At 42.2% G+C, this 18,292-nt stretch overlaps 1 protein-coding gene across 2 annotated transcripts in view; it reads left to right on the top strand.

Annotated features, from left to right (window-relative positions):
* PLA2G7 (phospholipase A2 group VII) overlaps positions 1-14,898 on the top strand; it is a 41,119-nt gene extending 26,221 nt beyond the window's left edge. Inside the window, exons 10-12 of one of the 2 annotated variants that reach the window (XM_078378145.1) lie at positions 100-162; positions 2,214-2,362; positions 13,649-14,898. In XM_078378145.1, the coding sequence (XP_078234271.1) occupies positions 100-162; positions 2,214-2,362; positions 13,649-13,758 (322 nt within the window). In that variant the 3' untranslated portion in view covers positions 13,759-14,898. The remainder of the gene's footprint in view (positions 1-99; positions 163-2,213; positions 2,363-13,648) is intronic. The other variant, XM_020801529.3, reaches the window with a different exon arrangement.
* The last annotated feature ends 3,394 nt before the right edge of the window (positions 14,899-18,292 follow it).

Raw genomic sequence — 18,292 nt, 5'->3', positions numbered from 1 at the left:
TCGGGAACCAATTCTTCGCAAAACAATGATTTTTAAACAGCTGGTTGGTGGTTTCAAAATGGCTGCCGGGTAACTAAAATGGCTCCCTGCTGTGTTTAGGGACGGATTCCTCGCTATACAGGCAGGGAAAATGGCCGTCGTATGGAGGATCTTCGCTGGACGGTGAGTTTTAAACCCATTCAATGCGTTTAAAACCTTTCAATACGTTTCAATGGGTTTTTTATTTTCGCTTTACAATGTTTTCGCTTAACGGCGATTTTCCTGGAACGGATTATCACCATTAAGCGAGGCACCACTGTACTTAGTTTATCACACATGGCTTCTCCATTTTGGCTTATTTTTTTAAAATAAATCATGGCACAGTACAATATGTCATGTGGTTGTTGTTTGTCTGAGGTTGTATTTGCCTAATTTTCAGACTTGTTAAGGACCAGATTATTTTTAATATGGCTTGATAAATAAAACCATAGAATTCAAAGAGGGTGTACTTCCTTTTTCACATGAACTGTATTTCTTTCACAATCCAGTGTTTGTGGCACCCATATCCCTTTCCAGAAAGACATTATCTACTGATCTACTATTTGATTATTTAAAATCTTTATGAACTGTTTCTCCACCAAAAGGCTCCCAAAGTGATTACAATTAAACATTAAAAAAATAAAGATAAATTAAAAACAGTTTTGAAAATCAGATGTGAGATGGAATCTTATGGCTTTGGCCATATGAGTCAAGAACTCACAAGGACAGGACCAGCTTGATTTCCTCTGTCCAGATGCTCTTGCAGAGAAGACCCTGTCTCATGCATTCAGCATCTGTTCTGATAGGGAAGCCATTTTGATCCCATTTGCATTTTTAAAAAATCCGTTCAGTAAGTGAAAACATGGGTGTTAATGGGAGAAGTTAATTTAAATTAACTGAATTAACCTTAATTAATTTAACTTACTGTTGTTGTTCTAATGGACACAGAAACAGTGACATCCAGCTAGCCAGGAAGAGGGTCAGAATGATCTGTGAGGCCACATTTTTCAGGCATCTGACTGTGAGACTCAAACTTTACACTACTCACGGAGGAAAGCCTCCCCAGGCCAGCAAACAGCTCAAACAATGCTGCTCGTGCTAATCTAATGAGTTTAAATAATGATTTTTAATTTTTTTAAGTTATTTAAAAAATGCTCCAAATCTTTTAGTAAGCCAAATGAATCAAAATCACTGAGGATACAGAATTATGGGAACAATGGGGAGAGCTAGAAAATGTCCACAGAATCCATATTCCTCCGGTAAAAATTAATATTTCACGAAGGACTCTGGGGACCGCATTAAAAGAGATATTACCGTCTCATTCCCTTGCACACTGTTCACAGACACCTACAGACACTCTCCATGTTATTCACATTCAGTTGCTTGGGACAGATAAGTTTTTTTCCTGCTCAGGATCCTCTTTCTCAACATTGAGTAGGAGAAATTATCTCAGATCAGCAGCTGATGGGAGAGGAATACTTTTCAGAGGGCCAGATGGGGCACTCCATTCCTCTTACAAGGACCAAATGATATTGCAGATGCAGGAACTAGCAGTAGTGCTTCTTAGGCCTGTCTTTAGGACTAAAGAATTTCAGCTTCATTGAATAAGCATTTTCTAATGACCTCTAAAATGTGGTTTCAGTCACTTTGCAGAATTTTAAAAATATCCAATATACATGTTTTGAAAAAACTGTGTATGGCAGGCATCATTTTAGAAAAGACATTTCTCCTTTCTCATCCTGGAGGGGAACACTGTTCCTGTGTTCTTTTCCATTCACACACTGGCATCTTGGCTCCTGCCTCCCTCAAAAAGTGCTGCCTCACGTTCAGAGGCTTTCAGTAGTAACTCCCAAATCAGGAGATTCTACTGCCGAAAGGAAACGTTGGCCTTTTTATTTGTGCACATATTAGGTGGGACCCAGCCAAAGAATTTTTTTCTGCAATTATGATGTCCCTAAAAATGGTTATAATTTAACCTGTCAAGTTTTTTTTTAAATAAAATATGATTATCAGTCATTAAATCTAAGGACAAAGATTTGCCTTCAGGAAGCAGCTGTGATCTTGTTTTCTTTTAGTTGGATGAGGAAAAATGTTGTGCATGATTATTTACTTATATGACAGCGTATAATTTTGAAGTATATTTCTTATCCTTTCCTAACAGTACTATTGTTGAAAAACATCTTTGCTCTTTGCAGGGGATCACTACATCAGAGTTTTCCAGACTTCACATTCCTGGTTGGCAATATCGTTGGAAAGATGTTTAAGCTGAAGGGAGATGTAGACCCAAATACAGCCATTGATGTTAGCAATAAAGCTTCATTGGCCTTCTTACAGAAGTATTTAGGTAGGTTGCTAAATTATTTTTATATTTGACCTATAGCTTACCCTATCTCAGAGGCATGAGGTGATTAATGTTACATGCACATATTATCACTGTATAAAATTTTATCCCTGACCAGCTAAAACCGAGATTTTTTAAAATGATCTAGTCAATATGTTATAGTTAAAATGGGATGACTTGTCAAAAAACGGTGACAATGATCCCACCTCAGTGTGTGTAGCTTCCAGTTCCTTATCACAATGTTTTCTATTTTATATTTATAAACTATTTAGGCTGTCCCTTGTATCCTCTGAGATGACAAGCAGTTCTAAATGTTATGTTGAGGTGGTGAACTCTCAGCACAGGAAACATAGTTTTTTTAGACAGCATCTGAGTGGCATCTATAATGAATGCATCAGCCTGTAAACAAACACAAACCAGAACAATGTGCATGATTTAAGCCCCGCAGAAGAAATGTCTGTAAGACTGATGATGAGAGCAAGATTCCTCTCACAGGAGTGCTGTCCCTCCCGCCCTTGGCCGAAAGGAAGTGCAAACACCACCTATTCCCCCTCCTAGGAAGATAAGACCACCCGAAACAGACCAGGGGATCGTAGAAGAGAAGTTGAAAGGAATGACTGTTAAAGAAGGAGGTCACGTGGGGAGCCCAAGCCGAAGGACGCAGGAGTTGGAGCTCTGCTACCCTTTTAGCTTTTTTTCTTGTACCCTCTAAGCCTCGAACTGATTACCACTTTCGTGAGCTTATCACAACCCTAACTGAACAACTCTCGAGCTTGCGGAAACTTGTTGCGTCTAGCTTGCTCGTCTCTCAAGACAAACAAGAACCTTATCAGGACCAGCTGGCCGGCTCCTACCAGACGCCATTCCTCCTGAACTATGAGTGAGTTTCCCTAGCAAATTTCTTTAGCTCTCTCCCCTAGCCCAATGGGGAAAAAAGAGCTTTATCTCCTGGGGACTCAGAAGCTGATGTGACTCCCAACTTTAAACAGACAAAACTGGAGGCTTTTTTCCCTCTGTCCCAACCTCTAGCGTCTGATGACCTATTGCCGAGCCTTCCCTCCCCCTCCACTCAACTAGCCTACTTGGAATCTGTTACTCCCCCCAGCAGCCTCTGTGGGAATAAACAAAATCTTCCCATGTCCGACAAGGAAACATCTCTGGACCAGGAGCCTGATAATTTGCTAATGAAATACTCCCTTTTGACTGCCCAGACGGTAGACCAGATATTTACCCAACTAACCATGGCAGTCGAACTCTTAAATGGACTTTACCGGATAATCCCTACGATGCAATCAATCAACACTAACCCTCATGCAGGCTCTAATCCCTGTCTACCCCAGAAGGCTGCTGCCAATCTCTCATGTATGAATTCCCCTACTCTCACCTATGCTCCTAAAACTGCTCAACTAATCTATGATCCCAACTGTGCAGCAATCTCAGTATCTCTGGGCAGAGGAAAATACTCTGATTGGTCCAGAATAAAGCATGCCAAAAGCCATTTGGCTACACTACTAAAAGTCGCCTCCTCCACCACTGATCTGCTCAAAATTGAGAAATTGCCCTCCTCTCACTCTACGGACCGTTTCTTGTTGTTCTTCACCTCCAATCGCATCCCGGGACTGCTGTTTTCACGTGCAGGAATTCTGAGAAGAACTGGCATCTTCCCCCAAAGACATTTTAGGAATACCACCATCGTGAGCCTTCTACCGCTCAAGCCTAACCTGCGAGACTCCAAGACGACGGCTCCTGCACCAGAATCTCCTCCCAATACGGGCCAGAGCTCTAATATTTCTCCCGCCCCTAGGGACTGCCTTCTGGATTTGCCACCTCCAACAGACCTCCCTTCCCCTCTGATTGATACTGATGTGAACTCCGACTGCCAGAAAAAGTTACAGATGAACCCTGTTGATCGACCGACTGGAACTACTTCCAACCGCTACCCCCTCATTTTGGAATCCGCCCCAGATCCCAGGGTCCCCAATTGCCCCCCAAGAACTCCCCCGGACTGTGAAAACCCAACCCTTTCTCTGTGCCCTGACAATAGTAGTTGTCCCACTTCTCTTTTCCCCACTTGCATTGTGGATAGACATTCCCCTGATGGCTCCTTTCTCTTAGTGGATGCTTCAACACAACTTGTTTCCCCCCCCCTTAATTTTAACTTCACAAACCCCGACACCAAGGGGGATAACCCGGTCTGTACCCTGGAACCCCCATCGCTAACCCCTTCCTGCTCCGCGCCGGCCATAGTAGCCAAACCTCCCCCCCACCAACTAGATGGAACATCTATGAGAGCATCCTCTTTAGCCAACAATAAAGCTTCCTATGGGGCGTCCAGCTACTCAACCAATACTGATATCCTTTCCTGCTCAATTAATCCCAACCTTCCCTGTTGACTACCTGCATCCTCTCAGACCTCTTCAAACCCAGTATCCTGCCTTAAGTTAGTCTCCTGGAATATTGCGGGATGGGGGAAAAATCTACGGATCCCGATTTTATTAATTATCTATCGTCCTTCGATATCATCCTTCTTCAAGAAACCTGGTCCCTAAACCCTCCATTCATACCAGGGTTTACTTCCCACCATCTCCCAGCTTTTAAATCTAAACAAATGGGCCACCCTTGTGCTGGTCTCTGCTGTTTGTCCAGACCCTCTTCTGGGTATTCTCTAACTCCCCTTGCCTCCCAGTCCAGGTTCTTCCAAGCTTTCTTGCTCTCATGCAAAGACTCCAAGATATTAGTTTTTAATATATACATTCCCCCTTCCTATACAGTTACTCCCTCCCCCTGGGATGAGGTGAAGCTTTTCACAACAGAATACCTGGTGTCCAAACCATCTGCCCCCCCCCTTTTATTCTTGGGCGACTTCAACGCCAGACTGGGCCCTAACAATTTAGCCCTATCCCAACATATGAATTGGGACTCAGAAGAACTGATCCCACCTGAGTTCCAAGGCCCAAGACTCTCTCTAGACTCCGCATTCAATAACCATACTTCACAAATGGTAGACTTATGTCTTGAATTCAATTTAAACATACTCAATGGCTCTACCGCTAACGACATCCCAGGCAGATTAACCCACTTCTCCTCCAGGGGGACTAGCGTTTTAGATTACGCACTTGCCTCTTCAGTTGTCCTGCCCTTCCTCACAGACTTCGCTATCGATTCCCGTTCTGATAGCTATCATTTGCCCATCCACCTTGCTCTAAGTCTTCCATCCCCCAACATGATATCAAAGTACCCCCGACCACAACCTAGACCTCGCCTTAAATGGTCCCCTAAGATTGAGGAAGCTTTCAATGCCTGGTCCAGAACGAAAGACTCTATCAATCTAAATCTGAAACTGACTGAGACTAACTCACCCTCTACTGCCATCAAGACTTATGAGTCCCTCTCTAAGGCTCTAGTTCAGTTTCTTAGAACATTTTCTTCTAATAACTCCTACACACATCCTCCTTCTTGGTTTGATACAGAATGCTGGAATGCCAAGAAGTATGTTAGACAGTTTTTCCTCTCAGTCCGCCGCGACCCCTCCCCGGCCCTTCTAAAATCATATTTCCATCTGAAGAAAGCATGCCATTCCCTTCTAGAAGAAAAGAAGCACTCATTTGCCCTACATAACTGGCAATTACTCCACGATGCAATTCATTCCAACAAACACAAATCTTTCTGGACCCTTGTTTCTCGCACAAACTCCCCCCTACCTCGTACTGTTCCCTCCCCCATCCCTGCCCCTACTTGGGTTACTCACTTTTCCAGAATCTTCACAGCCCCAGTTACTCATAAAGACCCTCCCCTGCATCCCCTAGACCTACCGAAATGGCCACCAGTAACCCCAGATGAGGTGGAAGAGCTTATCAATACCTTGAAACCTGGGAAAGCACCAGGTCCAGATGATATTCCAACTGAAATTCTTACAAGCAACCCCTCATGGTGGTCGGAGCCCTTATCTAATCTATTCACATTAATTAACCACTCAGGTCTTCTCCCCCACTCCTGGCTATCTTCAATTATTGTACCCATTTACAAAAAGGGTGATCCTGATATCCCGAACAACTACAGGCCAATAAGCCTTCTCTCGTTCATTGGGAAGCTTTATTCTAAATATCTACTTAATAGACTCACATCGTGGGCACTTTCAAAAGCTCTCCCGGGCAGAGAACAAATAGGTTTCCGCCCAGGTGCCTCTACAGTCGACCATGCCTTCACACTATCTTTTCTGGCCGAAAAATACTCTGATCACCACGGAGTCAAACTGTACACGGCCTTTATTAATCTTAGAGGAGCGTTCGATTCAATCAACAGGGACATCATGTGGAAGAAATTGGCCAACTGGGGGATTGACCCCCGCCTCCTTTTTCTGATTCAACGTCTTCACTCTTCCAATTCGTGCCGGATTCGCCTTGATGGCACAGGCTCCATGACTGATGAAATTTCCATCAACAAAGGAGTCCGTCAAGGTTGTATACTTGCTCCTTCTCTTTTTAACTTATATCTTGCAGATCTGCCTTCATTTCTTTCTAGTTCTGGAAACTCCCCTCCCTCCCTTAACGGTGTCCCCGTACCCATTCTTCTTTATGCAGATGACGCGGTGCTGCTGTCAGTCACTAAACCTGGCCTTAGACTTCTGCTATCTTCTTTCCAAGATTACTGCCTCGCCAATGAATTATCAATTAATTCCGAGAAAACAAAAATTTTGGTTTTCTCGAAATCTTGGGCCCCGTCTGTCTGGAAGATTGGTAATTTATCATTCCAGCAAGTCCAGACCTTTAAATACTTGGGGATCACTTTCCACTTTCGACATATCTGGATCCACCACCGCAAATCTGCCATTTCCTCAGCCTTACCACATTTAAATGCAATTGCCCGCTTTCACTTTAACAGTGGCAACCAGTACATCCCTGCTGCTCTCCACATATTCCAAATCAAAATCCTTTCCCAGCTGCTATATGGAGCCCCAATCTGGATTGAGGCTGCAAATCAAGACCTTGACAAAGTAGCTGCCTCCTTCCTCAGAAGGATTCTTGGGGTCCCTAACCTAATTAGATTATCCACACTGATACTTGAATTAGGCATCCGTCTCCCCTCTACCACCACTTGGTCCCTAACCTTCAAGTTTTGGCTTAGACTCCACCTCAATACCCACCCTGACTCCTTACTCAATGACCTATTAAAAGATCCCTTCTCATCCAAGTGGTTTAAACTTCTCGATGCTAAGCTCGCATCTCTGGACCTCTCCCCCGAATCTCTTTCAGACACCAATCTTCACAGAGCCCACCAAATCATCAAATCCAAACTCTGGCAACAGGAACTTAATCTATTACTCCCTAATGTAAACCCTACTTGTTCCCCTCACTTCTTCGGCCTCTCTCCCTCACTTGGTAGACCCTCAAATTATTTTAGTAAATTAACTAATCCCAGTAAAAGGACAGCATTTATGCTAGCAAGACTAAACATCTTTCCATCTGCTGTCCATTTTGGCAGATTTGCAAACATACCACGCAACAACAGGCTTTGTCCTTCTTGCTCATCTGAGCCAGACACTCTAGAACACATATTACTTTGTTGCCCGGCTCACCAATACCTACGAAACAATATCCTTGAACCCCTTCTGTCTTCTCTTTTTGTTTCCTTTGTCGACCCTGTTCCTATCCTTTTAAGTGATTATTCGGCGACCATCTCCAGCTTGGTAGCGGATTTTCTACTAGCGGTCTCTAAGTCAAAACCCCTTCCCCAACCCCCTACTGCATCACCTTTCTAGTTCAAACCTCCATGATTGTTCCCCCTGGTCTGTAATATTATGGCACAAACTGTTATGGCTGTATGTTCCTTCTCTTTTTAAATGCCTATAAAGGTTTAAGTAAAGACTGTTAAAGAAAGCGGGAATATTTGGGCAGGAATGGAGCGACAGGCCCAGGTAGAGGTAGACGTGAGGCTTGTGGATATAAAAATGGGGGACGGGAACCTGCCTCAAGGTTGGGAGTGGATTTGGTTGGAAGATCCATGGGTGGGGAAGGTAGAAAAACTAAGAACCCTAAAGGAGGAGGTGGATACGAGGAGGAGAAGTGAGAGTATCCCCAAACCATCTTATTGGGGAGAATGAGAGACAAAGGAGTGGAGGAGGAAGTAAAGGGAAGAGAAAGAAAAGGTGGAGAGGAGGAGGAGAGAAAGATTAGAATGGCGGATGATGGAGCCACAGTGGAGGGGTCCCTCAGAAGACTATGGCCGGAGGATTCCCCTTTACGAGACCAGGTTTGGATAGATGACTGGGATGAAGACACAGTCCCCTTACTGGAAAGGGAGACCAGTTATTGAACTCAGACTTTGCACTGGACTGGCCGGATCCCTGGAACAGCCAGGGGTGCAACCCCTTTAAAGAGTGGAAGCCCCCATCTAACCAGTTGTTAGAGGGAGGAAATGGTTGGAATACCTTTATTGACACAGGCTATTTATTACAGAATCCAATAAATGTTATATCAATTTCCAAATCAAAAAAGTCTGTCAATTTATTTGAACAGAAAACGGAGCCTGAACCTGAACCCTCACAATGTCTTAAATGAACTTTACAGCGAGAATCCTTACAAAGCGTGCCTTACAAAGTGGTGCCTCGCATAGCGACGATAATTGGTGCAGTAAAAATCGCTGCAAAGCGATTTCGTCGCTATGCGATATTAAAAAGCCCATAGGAATGCATTGAAACCCCTTCAATGCGTTCCTATGGGTCTAAGACTTATCTTTAAGCGGAAATCCTCCATACGGCGGCCATTTTCGCTGCCCGGTAAGCAAGGAATCCATCCCAGAAAACAGCGGGCGGCCATTTTTTACCCGGTGGCCATTTTGGAACCACCGATCAGCTGTTAAAAATCATCACTTTGCGATGATCGGTAAGCGAAACAGGGTACCCATCATCGCAAAGCGATTTTTCCCCATTCAAAACATCACAGTGCGATCGCAAAAAGTTAATCGCTATGCGATTTCATCGTTAAATGGGGCGCCCGTTAAGCGAGGCACCACTGTATATAAAAAGGCTTAATTTGCTATCGTCTGCGCACATAAATGAAATGAAGAGCTATTTAAAGCTGTAGGGGTTAAATACGAGTAGACAGCCAAGGATTGCATTGCTTGTCCACACAAGTCTCAGGAACTTAAAGGAATGCCTACTCCCATATCACATTATTGGGTTTACCTTACAAGGCTATCTCCAGGTATCCCTATCATGTGAGGGAAAAGTGGATTGCAGAAGGGGGAGCACTTTTGTGGGATGGTGGCCTGGCAAAATCATTTTGTATTCTCTCTTGCAAGATTCTGTATAAACGTCTCTACTGCCGTTATGTAACTTAAAACCTTTCTAATTTAACATGTGTATTTTGTAGCTCAGTATAAATGCAATGCCAACAGAGTTACACAATATAAAACATATACAGTGGTGCCTTGCTAGACGCTAGATGTGGGATGAAAAACCCGCAAGACGATTGTTTTTTGCGATCACTATGGTGCCTCGCAAGACTTTTTAGACCGATGCTACGCAAGATTTTTTTTTTTTAGACCGATGCATAGGGAACCTCGCAAGATGATTTTTTCACAAGATGACATATCAGTATCATTCAAAGTTCTTTTGAAACTTTAATTTTTGTTAGGCATGTTTCAGAGTATTCAGTTTAAGAAGATTTTGCTTAATTATTAATAGATAATCTTAAATGATTCTAATGACTGCCTTTGAAAATAGCTAATAGCCTATATTTCCACTCCCTATTTTAACGGTAATTTAAATCATTTTTATCAAGCTCCATTCAGTGACTCACAGCTCAGTACTGAAGATTTTACAAGCAATCTCTGCAATAACTATACTAAAATAAGTTCTGGAATTTCAGCCAGAATTCTTACTGCCTGCTTGAAATCCTTATTTAGATCCTGCAGCTGCTTCCACAGACTTTATACACATGGGACTTTGTGATTTTTTTCACAGCTCCTAGAGTTTACTAGGATTCTAGTCAGTAAGAATTCTGTCACTTGTAGCTAAAGGTGATAATAATAATAAATTCCAAGACCACAGAGAGCTTTCAGTGCACACTCCTGTGTCTTAGCATCTCTCTCTGCAGCAATGGCCATTAGAGTGAAGAAGCAGGGAAGTGGGAGTGGCAAAATTCCATCAGAGCTGCAAGGTATTAGGGGATTTAGTTTTTTCAGAGGCGCCATATACAGATCTTAATGGGCAGAGAGATTTGTTGTTGTTTAGTTGTTAGGTAAAGGTAAAGGTAAAGGTTCCCCTTGACAATTTTTGTCCAGTTGTGTTTGACTCTAGGGGGCGGTGCTCATCCCCGTTTCTAAGCCATAGAGCCACCGTGGTCACATGGCCAGTGCAACTTAGACACGGAACGCTGTTACCTTCCCACTAAGGTGGTCCCTATTTATCTAATTGCATTTGCATGCTTTCGAACCACTAGGTTGGCGGGAGCTGGGACAAGCGACAGGCGCTCACTCCGTCGCATGGATTCGATCTTACGACTGCTTGGTCTTCTGACCCTGCAGCACAGGCTTCTGCAGTTTAGCCCACAGCACCACCACGTCCATTTAGTTGTTAAGTTGTGCCCAATTCTTTGTGACCCCATGAACCACAGCACCCCAGGCCCTCCTGTCTTCCACTGCCTCCTGGAGTTTGGTCAAATTCATGTTGGTAGCTTCGATGACACTGCCCAACCATCTCGTCCTCTGTTGTCCCCTTCTCTTCTTGTCTTCACACTTTCCCAACATCAGGGTCTTTTCCAGGGAGTCTTCTCTTCTCATCAGATGGCCAAAGTATTGGAGCCTCAGCTTCAGGATCTGTCATTCCAGTGAGCACTCAGAGTTGATTTCCTTCAGAATGGATAGGTTTGTTCTCTTTGCAGTCCAGGGGACTCTCAAGCGTCTCCTCTAGCACCACAGTTCAAAAGCATCAATTCTTTGGTGGTCAGCCTTCTTTATGGTCCAGCTTTCGCGTCCATACATCGCTACTGTACTGGAAAAATCATAGCTTTGACTATGCAGACCTTTGTTGGCAAAGTGATGTTTCTACTTTTTAAGATGCTGTCGAGGTTTGTCATCGCTTTTCTCCCAAGAAGCAGGCGTTTCAATTTCGTGGCTGATGTCACCATCTGCAGTAATCATGGAGCGCAAGAAAGTAAAATCTATCACTGCCTCCATATCTTCCCTTTCTACAGTATTTGCCAGGAGGTGATGGGACCAGTGGCTATGATCTTAGTTTTTTTGATGTTGGGATTCAGACCACATTTTGTGCTCTCCTCTTTCACGCCCATTAAGAGGTTCTTTAATTCCTCCTTTCTGCCATCAGAGTGGAATCATCTGCATATCTGAGGTTGTTGATATTCCTGCAATCTTAATTCCGGCCTGGGATTCATCCAGTCCAGTCTTTCGCATGATGTATTCTGCATATAAGTTAAATAAGCCGGGGGACAATATACAGCCTTGTTGTACTCCTTTCCCAATTTTAAACAATCATTGTTCCATATCCAGTTCGAACTGTTGCTTCCTGTCCCACATATAGATTTCTCAGGAGACAGATAAGATGATCAGGCAGTCCCATTTCTTTCAGAACTTGCCATAGTTTGTTGTGGTCCACACAGTCAAAGGCTGTAGTCAATGAAGCAGATGTTTTCCTGGAACTCTCTGGCTTTCTCCATAATCCAGCTCATTTCAGAAATTTGGTCTCTAGTTCCTCTGCCCCTTCAGAATCCAGCTTGTACTTCTGGGAGTTCTCGGTCCACATACTGCTGAAACCTACCTTGTAGGATTTTGAACATATCCTTGCTAGCGTGTGAAATGAATGCAATTGTACGGTAGTTGGAGCATTCTTTGGCATGGTCCTTCTTTGGGATTGGGATGTAGACTGATCTTTTCCAATCCTCTGGCCACTGTTGTGTTTTCCAAACTTGCTGACATATTGAGTGTAGCACCTTAACAGCATCATCTTTTAAGATTTTACATAGTTCCACTGGAATGACATCACCTCCACTGTCCTTATTGTTAGACATGCTATCTAAGGCGCACTTGACTTCACTCTCCAGGATGTCTGGCTCTAGGTCAGCAACCACACTATCTGGGTTGTGCGGGATATCCAGATCTTTCTGGTATAATTCCTCTGTGTATTCTTGCCACCTGTTCTTGATGTCTTCTGCTTCTGTGAGGTCCCTACCATTTTTGTCTTTTATCATGTCCATCTTTGCACAAAATGTTCTTTCAGCATCTCCAATTTTCCTAAACAGATCTGTTTTTTCCTTTTCTATTATTTTCCTCTGTATCTTTCCACTGTTCATTTAAGAAGGCCCTCTTGTCTCTTCTTGCTATTCTTTGGAAGTCTGCATTCAATTTTCTGTATCTTTCCCTATCTTCTTTTGCATTTTGTTTCCCTCCTTTTCTCTGCTCTTTGTAAGGCCTCACTGGACAGCCACTTTGCTTTCTTGCATTTCCTTTTCTTTGGGATGGTTTTGTTGCTACCTCCTGTACAATGTTATGAGTCTCCATCCATTGTTCTTCAGGCACTCTATGGCTATAGCTAATAGAATTCTCGCTGGGAGCTGTTGCAAATTCTGAATTCTGGTGACCATAGTGAAATAAAATCAGAAAGTTCCAGGGCTAGACTTTGGTCAAGAGTTGCCAGTAAAGCTTCTGTACTTTAGAGGCCGCAACATAATTTTTTCTCTCCTCTTCCAATGCTGACCTTTAACTTTGTTTTAAGTGACTTCAGCTTGCTGGGCTGTTTCAGTGCTACTGGTCCCAACGTTGTTGCTGCCAGCACCATCACATTATTAACTCTTCTAAGTGTTCACTCCCGGAAATTATCTTTAATTCTTCTGAAACCTGTTTCCTCACTGGAAATGTGCTTGTATTTCCTCCAGTCAGATCCCAAAACCATTAACCAGTCAGATTAACCTGCATTCTATCACACCACCTAGATGTTCAGCACCTCCATGGAATATTGATACACCCGCCAGTCAATCTGGATTTCTTCTCTCAGTATCTGAGATCTGTCTGCCCAAAAATATTCCCAGGGCAGTTATTTAAAATTTAATAGCTAAGCAGAATTTACAGGTAAGTAATGAACCTCTTCTACAAGCCATGTCTAGAGTAAAATATAATTTTTAACCCTGTCTGGCTAATGTTTTCATAAAGTAATCATGAAAGACAAATGTAAGCATTTTAAACATTTCATTTCCCTACGTAGCTTTGCCCAACCTATATGTAATATCATTCTTTTGGACATACTTTGGATATTGAGATCTAATTTCTGTTTGACAGGTATCAAGAAAGATTTTAACCAGTGGGACCCTCTTCTGGATGGCAAAGGACTTAATGTTATCCCAGGAACTAACGTTGACTTGACTCCAGTGGCATCTCAATCAAAATAGCAGGGATACAAAAAAATGTGCCAGTTAAAAATGGTTGTTGTGGATTTTTCAGGCTCTTTGGCAGTGTTCTGAAGGTTGTTCTTCCTAACGTTTCGCCATTCTCTGTGGCCGGCATCTTCAGAGGACAACACTCTGTGCTCTGGTGTAGTTTGCTTGGGAGTGGAGTATTTATGGCTGTGAGAGTTAAAAATCTTAATTCACAACATACAACTTGCTGAAGTCTGAAAGTTTAGATTGAGACACATCTAGGCAGTTGTATCTCCTTATTCTATGTGATTTGTAACTTCTAAGTTTTTAAAGCATTACTGTATACAGCAAGTCATTTCAGTAAAATACACACGTTGTATTCTAGAATGGTTAACTTCCAGAATGCTGGGCCACATCTGTCCCCGCAGGGCCAGAAACCTGCACATACATCTATTCTTATGTGAAGTTTAATTTTTATTTATTCATTTGGCTTCATGTGTCCATAATTTGTTTTCATTTTATTTAGGCCCAAGGGGAGCGCTTTTCAGAACTGGATCTGGATATTTATCAGTTTGTAAAAAGATTCCTACAAGCCATTTTGATTTGCAAATACAGTAGAGTGAAGTGGGCAATCATAATTTTTTTAAGTGTGTGTCCCAGGGATTCCGGAGTAATTTTGCTAAGTAAGTTAAAGATATCAGGGCTCACTCAGGTTCCAGTACAACTGGACTGTTAAATGAACCTCAACAACTGTTAAACCCACCGTGCTGGACCTTTTGCAGTTCTATTATATTTCACATAACTTTGCCTCCCCAATTATGTGCATAAATGTCTATTGAAGACAAATTCCTTGCATCTGAAAAAGTTGGCTACTGTGCCAAATAAAAGTTGCTAGCTTTTATGATGCCACAATATTCTTTATTATTTTTCCTGGAAACAGATGACAAACACAGTTACCACTCTGCAGATACATGAAGGGAAAAGGCCATCTCTGCTAAAAGCAAGGCATTTTTGAAAGTTTAAATATCTCCAAATTATCAGAGTTTAGATCCCCATTTACTGTAAGGGAAGTTTAGAATATTATTCTAGGCTTAAAAGGTAAAGTACTTGAAATTGATCAGTTAATTAATAAATTTAAAATAAATTTAAAGCAATTATATTTCCCTCCAACAATACATTTTGTGGTTATTTTGAATTGCTAGAAATCTGTTAACAATCTAAAATTGTCATGCTTGTTTGCAAAAATAATGTCCTATAAATAGTGTTGCTTGCTTGTGACTACTGAGTACAGTGGTGCCTCGCAAGACAATTGCCTTGCGGGGCGAAAAACGTGCAAGACGATTGGTTTTCGCGATCCCTATGGTGCAAGACAGCTTTTTCTATGACCATGCTTCACAAGACTTTTTTTTTCAAGACCAATGCTTCGCAAGACTAATAAATTTCATTTGTCTTGTGAGCTTCCCCTAAAGAACCTCACAAGACAATTTTTTCACAAGATGATTTTCGTGGAACGAATTAAAATTGTCTTGCAAGGCACCACTGTACACTTGTTAGGAAGCTGATGACCAGCATAAAATTTTAATCTACTTAAAATGGACAAGAAATGTAGTGCTGGTAGGTCACCTACATCATCCCCCTGCCAGCACAGGAACCCATAGCTAGAACATCCCTGTTCGATGACGACCCAACCCCTGCTTAAAAATCTCCATGAAGATGAATGCAGTACCTTCTGAGGTAATGTGTTCCACTGTTGAATGAAAGGCTCTTGCCAACGTAAAGCTTGGTATCTCCTTTATTGCAATTTGAACCCAATGTTTCAAGTCCTATTTTCTGAAAAAGCAGAAAACAAACTTGTTATCATCTCCCAGCCCTTCAAATATCTGAAGATAGCTATTAGACATGGAAGCTTCATAATCATATCCCTGGGGATACAAATACAAAGTGCAGCATCACAGGTGCCATGGTGGTCTGTTGTCTCCCCCCGGAACCATCCTGGTCCACTCAGCAGACTTCACGTAGCATGCGGGGCCATCACAGGTAACAGAAGTAGGTAACTTCTGTGCCAATTGCAGAAGTAGCCCAGCTGGTGCTTCCCTGCCTCCCTGTACTGCCAACCACTTTAGCAAGGACATGGGATGACGAGTCTCCCTGCTCAACTGCTGACAGATCAGCAGTGCAGGGAGGCGGGGAAGCACCAGCTCGGCTACTTCCATGATAGGCATGTTACCGACAATGGCCAAATGCATCACAGAAAGCCCAGTGAGTGGACTGGGAGACGAGTATGAATATCACATTTCTAGTAGCTTTCACATCACCTCCTAGCCTTCTTTTCTGCAGGCTAATCATACTCAATTCCTTCAACCATTCCTCACAAGACATGGTTTCGAAGAACTCCACCCTACTGGTGAATCTGCTCTAAATCAGTTACAGCTTGTTGAAAATAGTTCTTGAACTCTGGTGCCTACAACTGGATACTGTGTTCAAAGTGAAGCGGAACAGAGAATATATACCACTGAGATCCTTGATCAGGGTACTCCTGGTACTATATAAACTATGTAAACTGTAATTGTAATTTTATGATTTTATATATTTTTATACTGTTCTGTTTTATTTTGTAAGCCGTCCCGAGTAGACATGGTCTAGAGGGGCGGGGTAAAAATCAAATCAAATCAATCAATAAATAAGTAAACTGATTTTCACAGCAGTCTTATCTTTAATATAAATGTATTCTTTTTCACAAAACTGTCTTTTACTTTTTTCTTGAAAGCAGAACTCATTTCTTGAATGTTATTAGTGCCCAGGAGGGCACCAATGTATTGTACAGGAGCACTATTACAGCATTCCTTAAGTCAAATATAAAAAAGGAGTGCTCCAAACAAAAAACTATAACTATAAAACTGGACCTTGGATCAGCACCAAATCTGGCATGGATGTAGCAAAAAGTCTGCTCTTGCTGTGTCAATCTGGGGACATTTCGAGGTGGGGGCGCTCACTACGTTGGTGCATGCGCTCGTAATCTCAAGATTAGACCACTGTAATGCGCTCTACGTGGGGCTGCCTTTGAGGCTGCTGGGGAAACTACAGGTGGTGCAGAATGCGGTGGCCAGACTCCTCAGTGGTGTGAAAAGATACCAACACATTTCGCCCACTCTGGCCGCATTGCATTGGCTGCCCATCCGTTTCCGCATCGACTTCAAAGTGTTGACGCTTACTTATAAAGTCCTAAACGGCTTGGGGCCTCGATACTTGTCAGAACGCCTATTTCCACCAAGTTCTACCCGTGTCACTCGCGCGAGTCAGGAGGTGAGGCTGAGGAGCCTAACGCCGAGGGAGGCCCGGAAAGAAAATACAAGAAATCAGGCCTTCTCGGCAGTGGCTCCTCACCTCTGGAATAACCTTCCCCCTGACATTCGCGCAGCTCCCTCACTGGGTACTTTTAAAAAACAACTAAAAACTTTGATGTACCGGCAGGCTTTCCCGTTTATTAACTCCTGATCACCCTTCCTTTTTTTTTCCTTAGTTTTGTCCCATCTTGTCGTAATTTTTCCTTTGTATAATTTATTTTAACCGTATTGTTGTTGTTTATTGCTGTAAGCCGCCTAGAGTAATCTTAATTGATTAGATAGGCGGGATATAAATAATAATAATAATAATAATAATAATAATAATAATAATAATAATAATAATAATAATAATAATAATAATAATAATAATAATAATAATAATAATAATAATAATAATAATAATAATAATAATAAAGGATGTTCAAGTTGTGATTTTTTAAAAAGTAATACTGTTTTACCCTTGTGCAGAAAATAGCAAACATATCAAATACATTGGTAACAGAAAATTAACATGTGGAAAGAAACATATCCCTGGAGTGTGTTTTTTAAATTTTAATATAAATAAATCAATTTAAAGGTCTAATAAACCTTTAGGAATAAAGTGATTTTCAAACCAGAAAAACCCCACTCCCGAGGTAACTGGTTCCACTGTCATACTACTCTAACAGAAGGTTTTTCCTGATATTTAACCAAAATCTGGCTTCCTTTAACTTGAGCCCCTTGTTGCGTGTCCTGCACTTTGGGATGATCGAGAACATATCTTGCCCCTCCTCTGTATGACAACCTTTCAAATATTTGAAAAGTGCTATCATATCAACCCTCAGTCTTCTTTTCTCAAGGCTAAATATGCCGAGTTCTTTCAGTCTTTCGCCATAAGGCTTGGTTTCCAGCCCTCTGATCATCCTTCTTGCCCTCCTCTGAACTTGTTCCAATTTGTTAGCATCCTTCTTGAAGTGTGGTGTCCTACTCAAGGTGAGGCCTAACCAGTGCCGAATACAAGGGAACTTAGCACCTTGCTGGATTTGGAAACTATACTTCTATTAATGCAGCCTATAACAGCATTAGCCTTTTTTGTAGCCACATCACACTGTTGGCTCATATTTAATATGAGTAATACTTGGAAGAATTTTTTTCTTCACCTACTTCTATACAGGCAAAAGGCAAAGATATGACTAACCACATTCAGGTATGAAATACCACAGAAAATTACAAAACAACTGCTT

This window comes from Pogona vitticeps, chromosome 1 (assembly GCF_051106095.1).
Source record: "Pogona vitticeps strain Pit_001003342236 chromosome 1, PviZW2.1, whole genome shotgun sequence".
Lineage (NCBI taxonomy): Eukaryota > Metazoa > Chordata > Lepidosauria > Squamata > Agamidae > Pogona > Pogona vitticeps.
The sequence above is the reverse complement of the archived record's forward strand: the minus strand, read 5'-3'. Positions and strand labels throughout refer to the sequence as shown.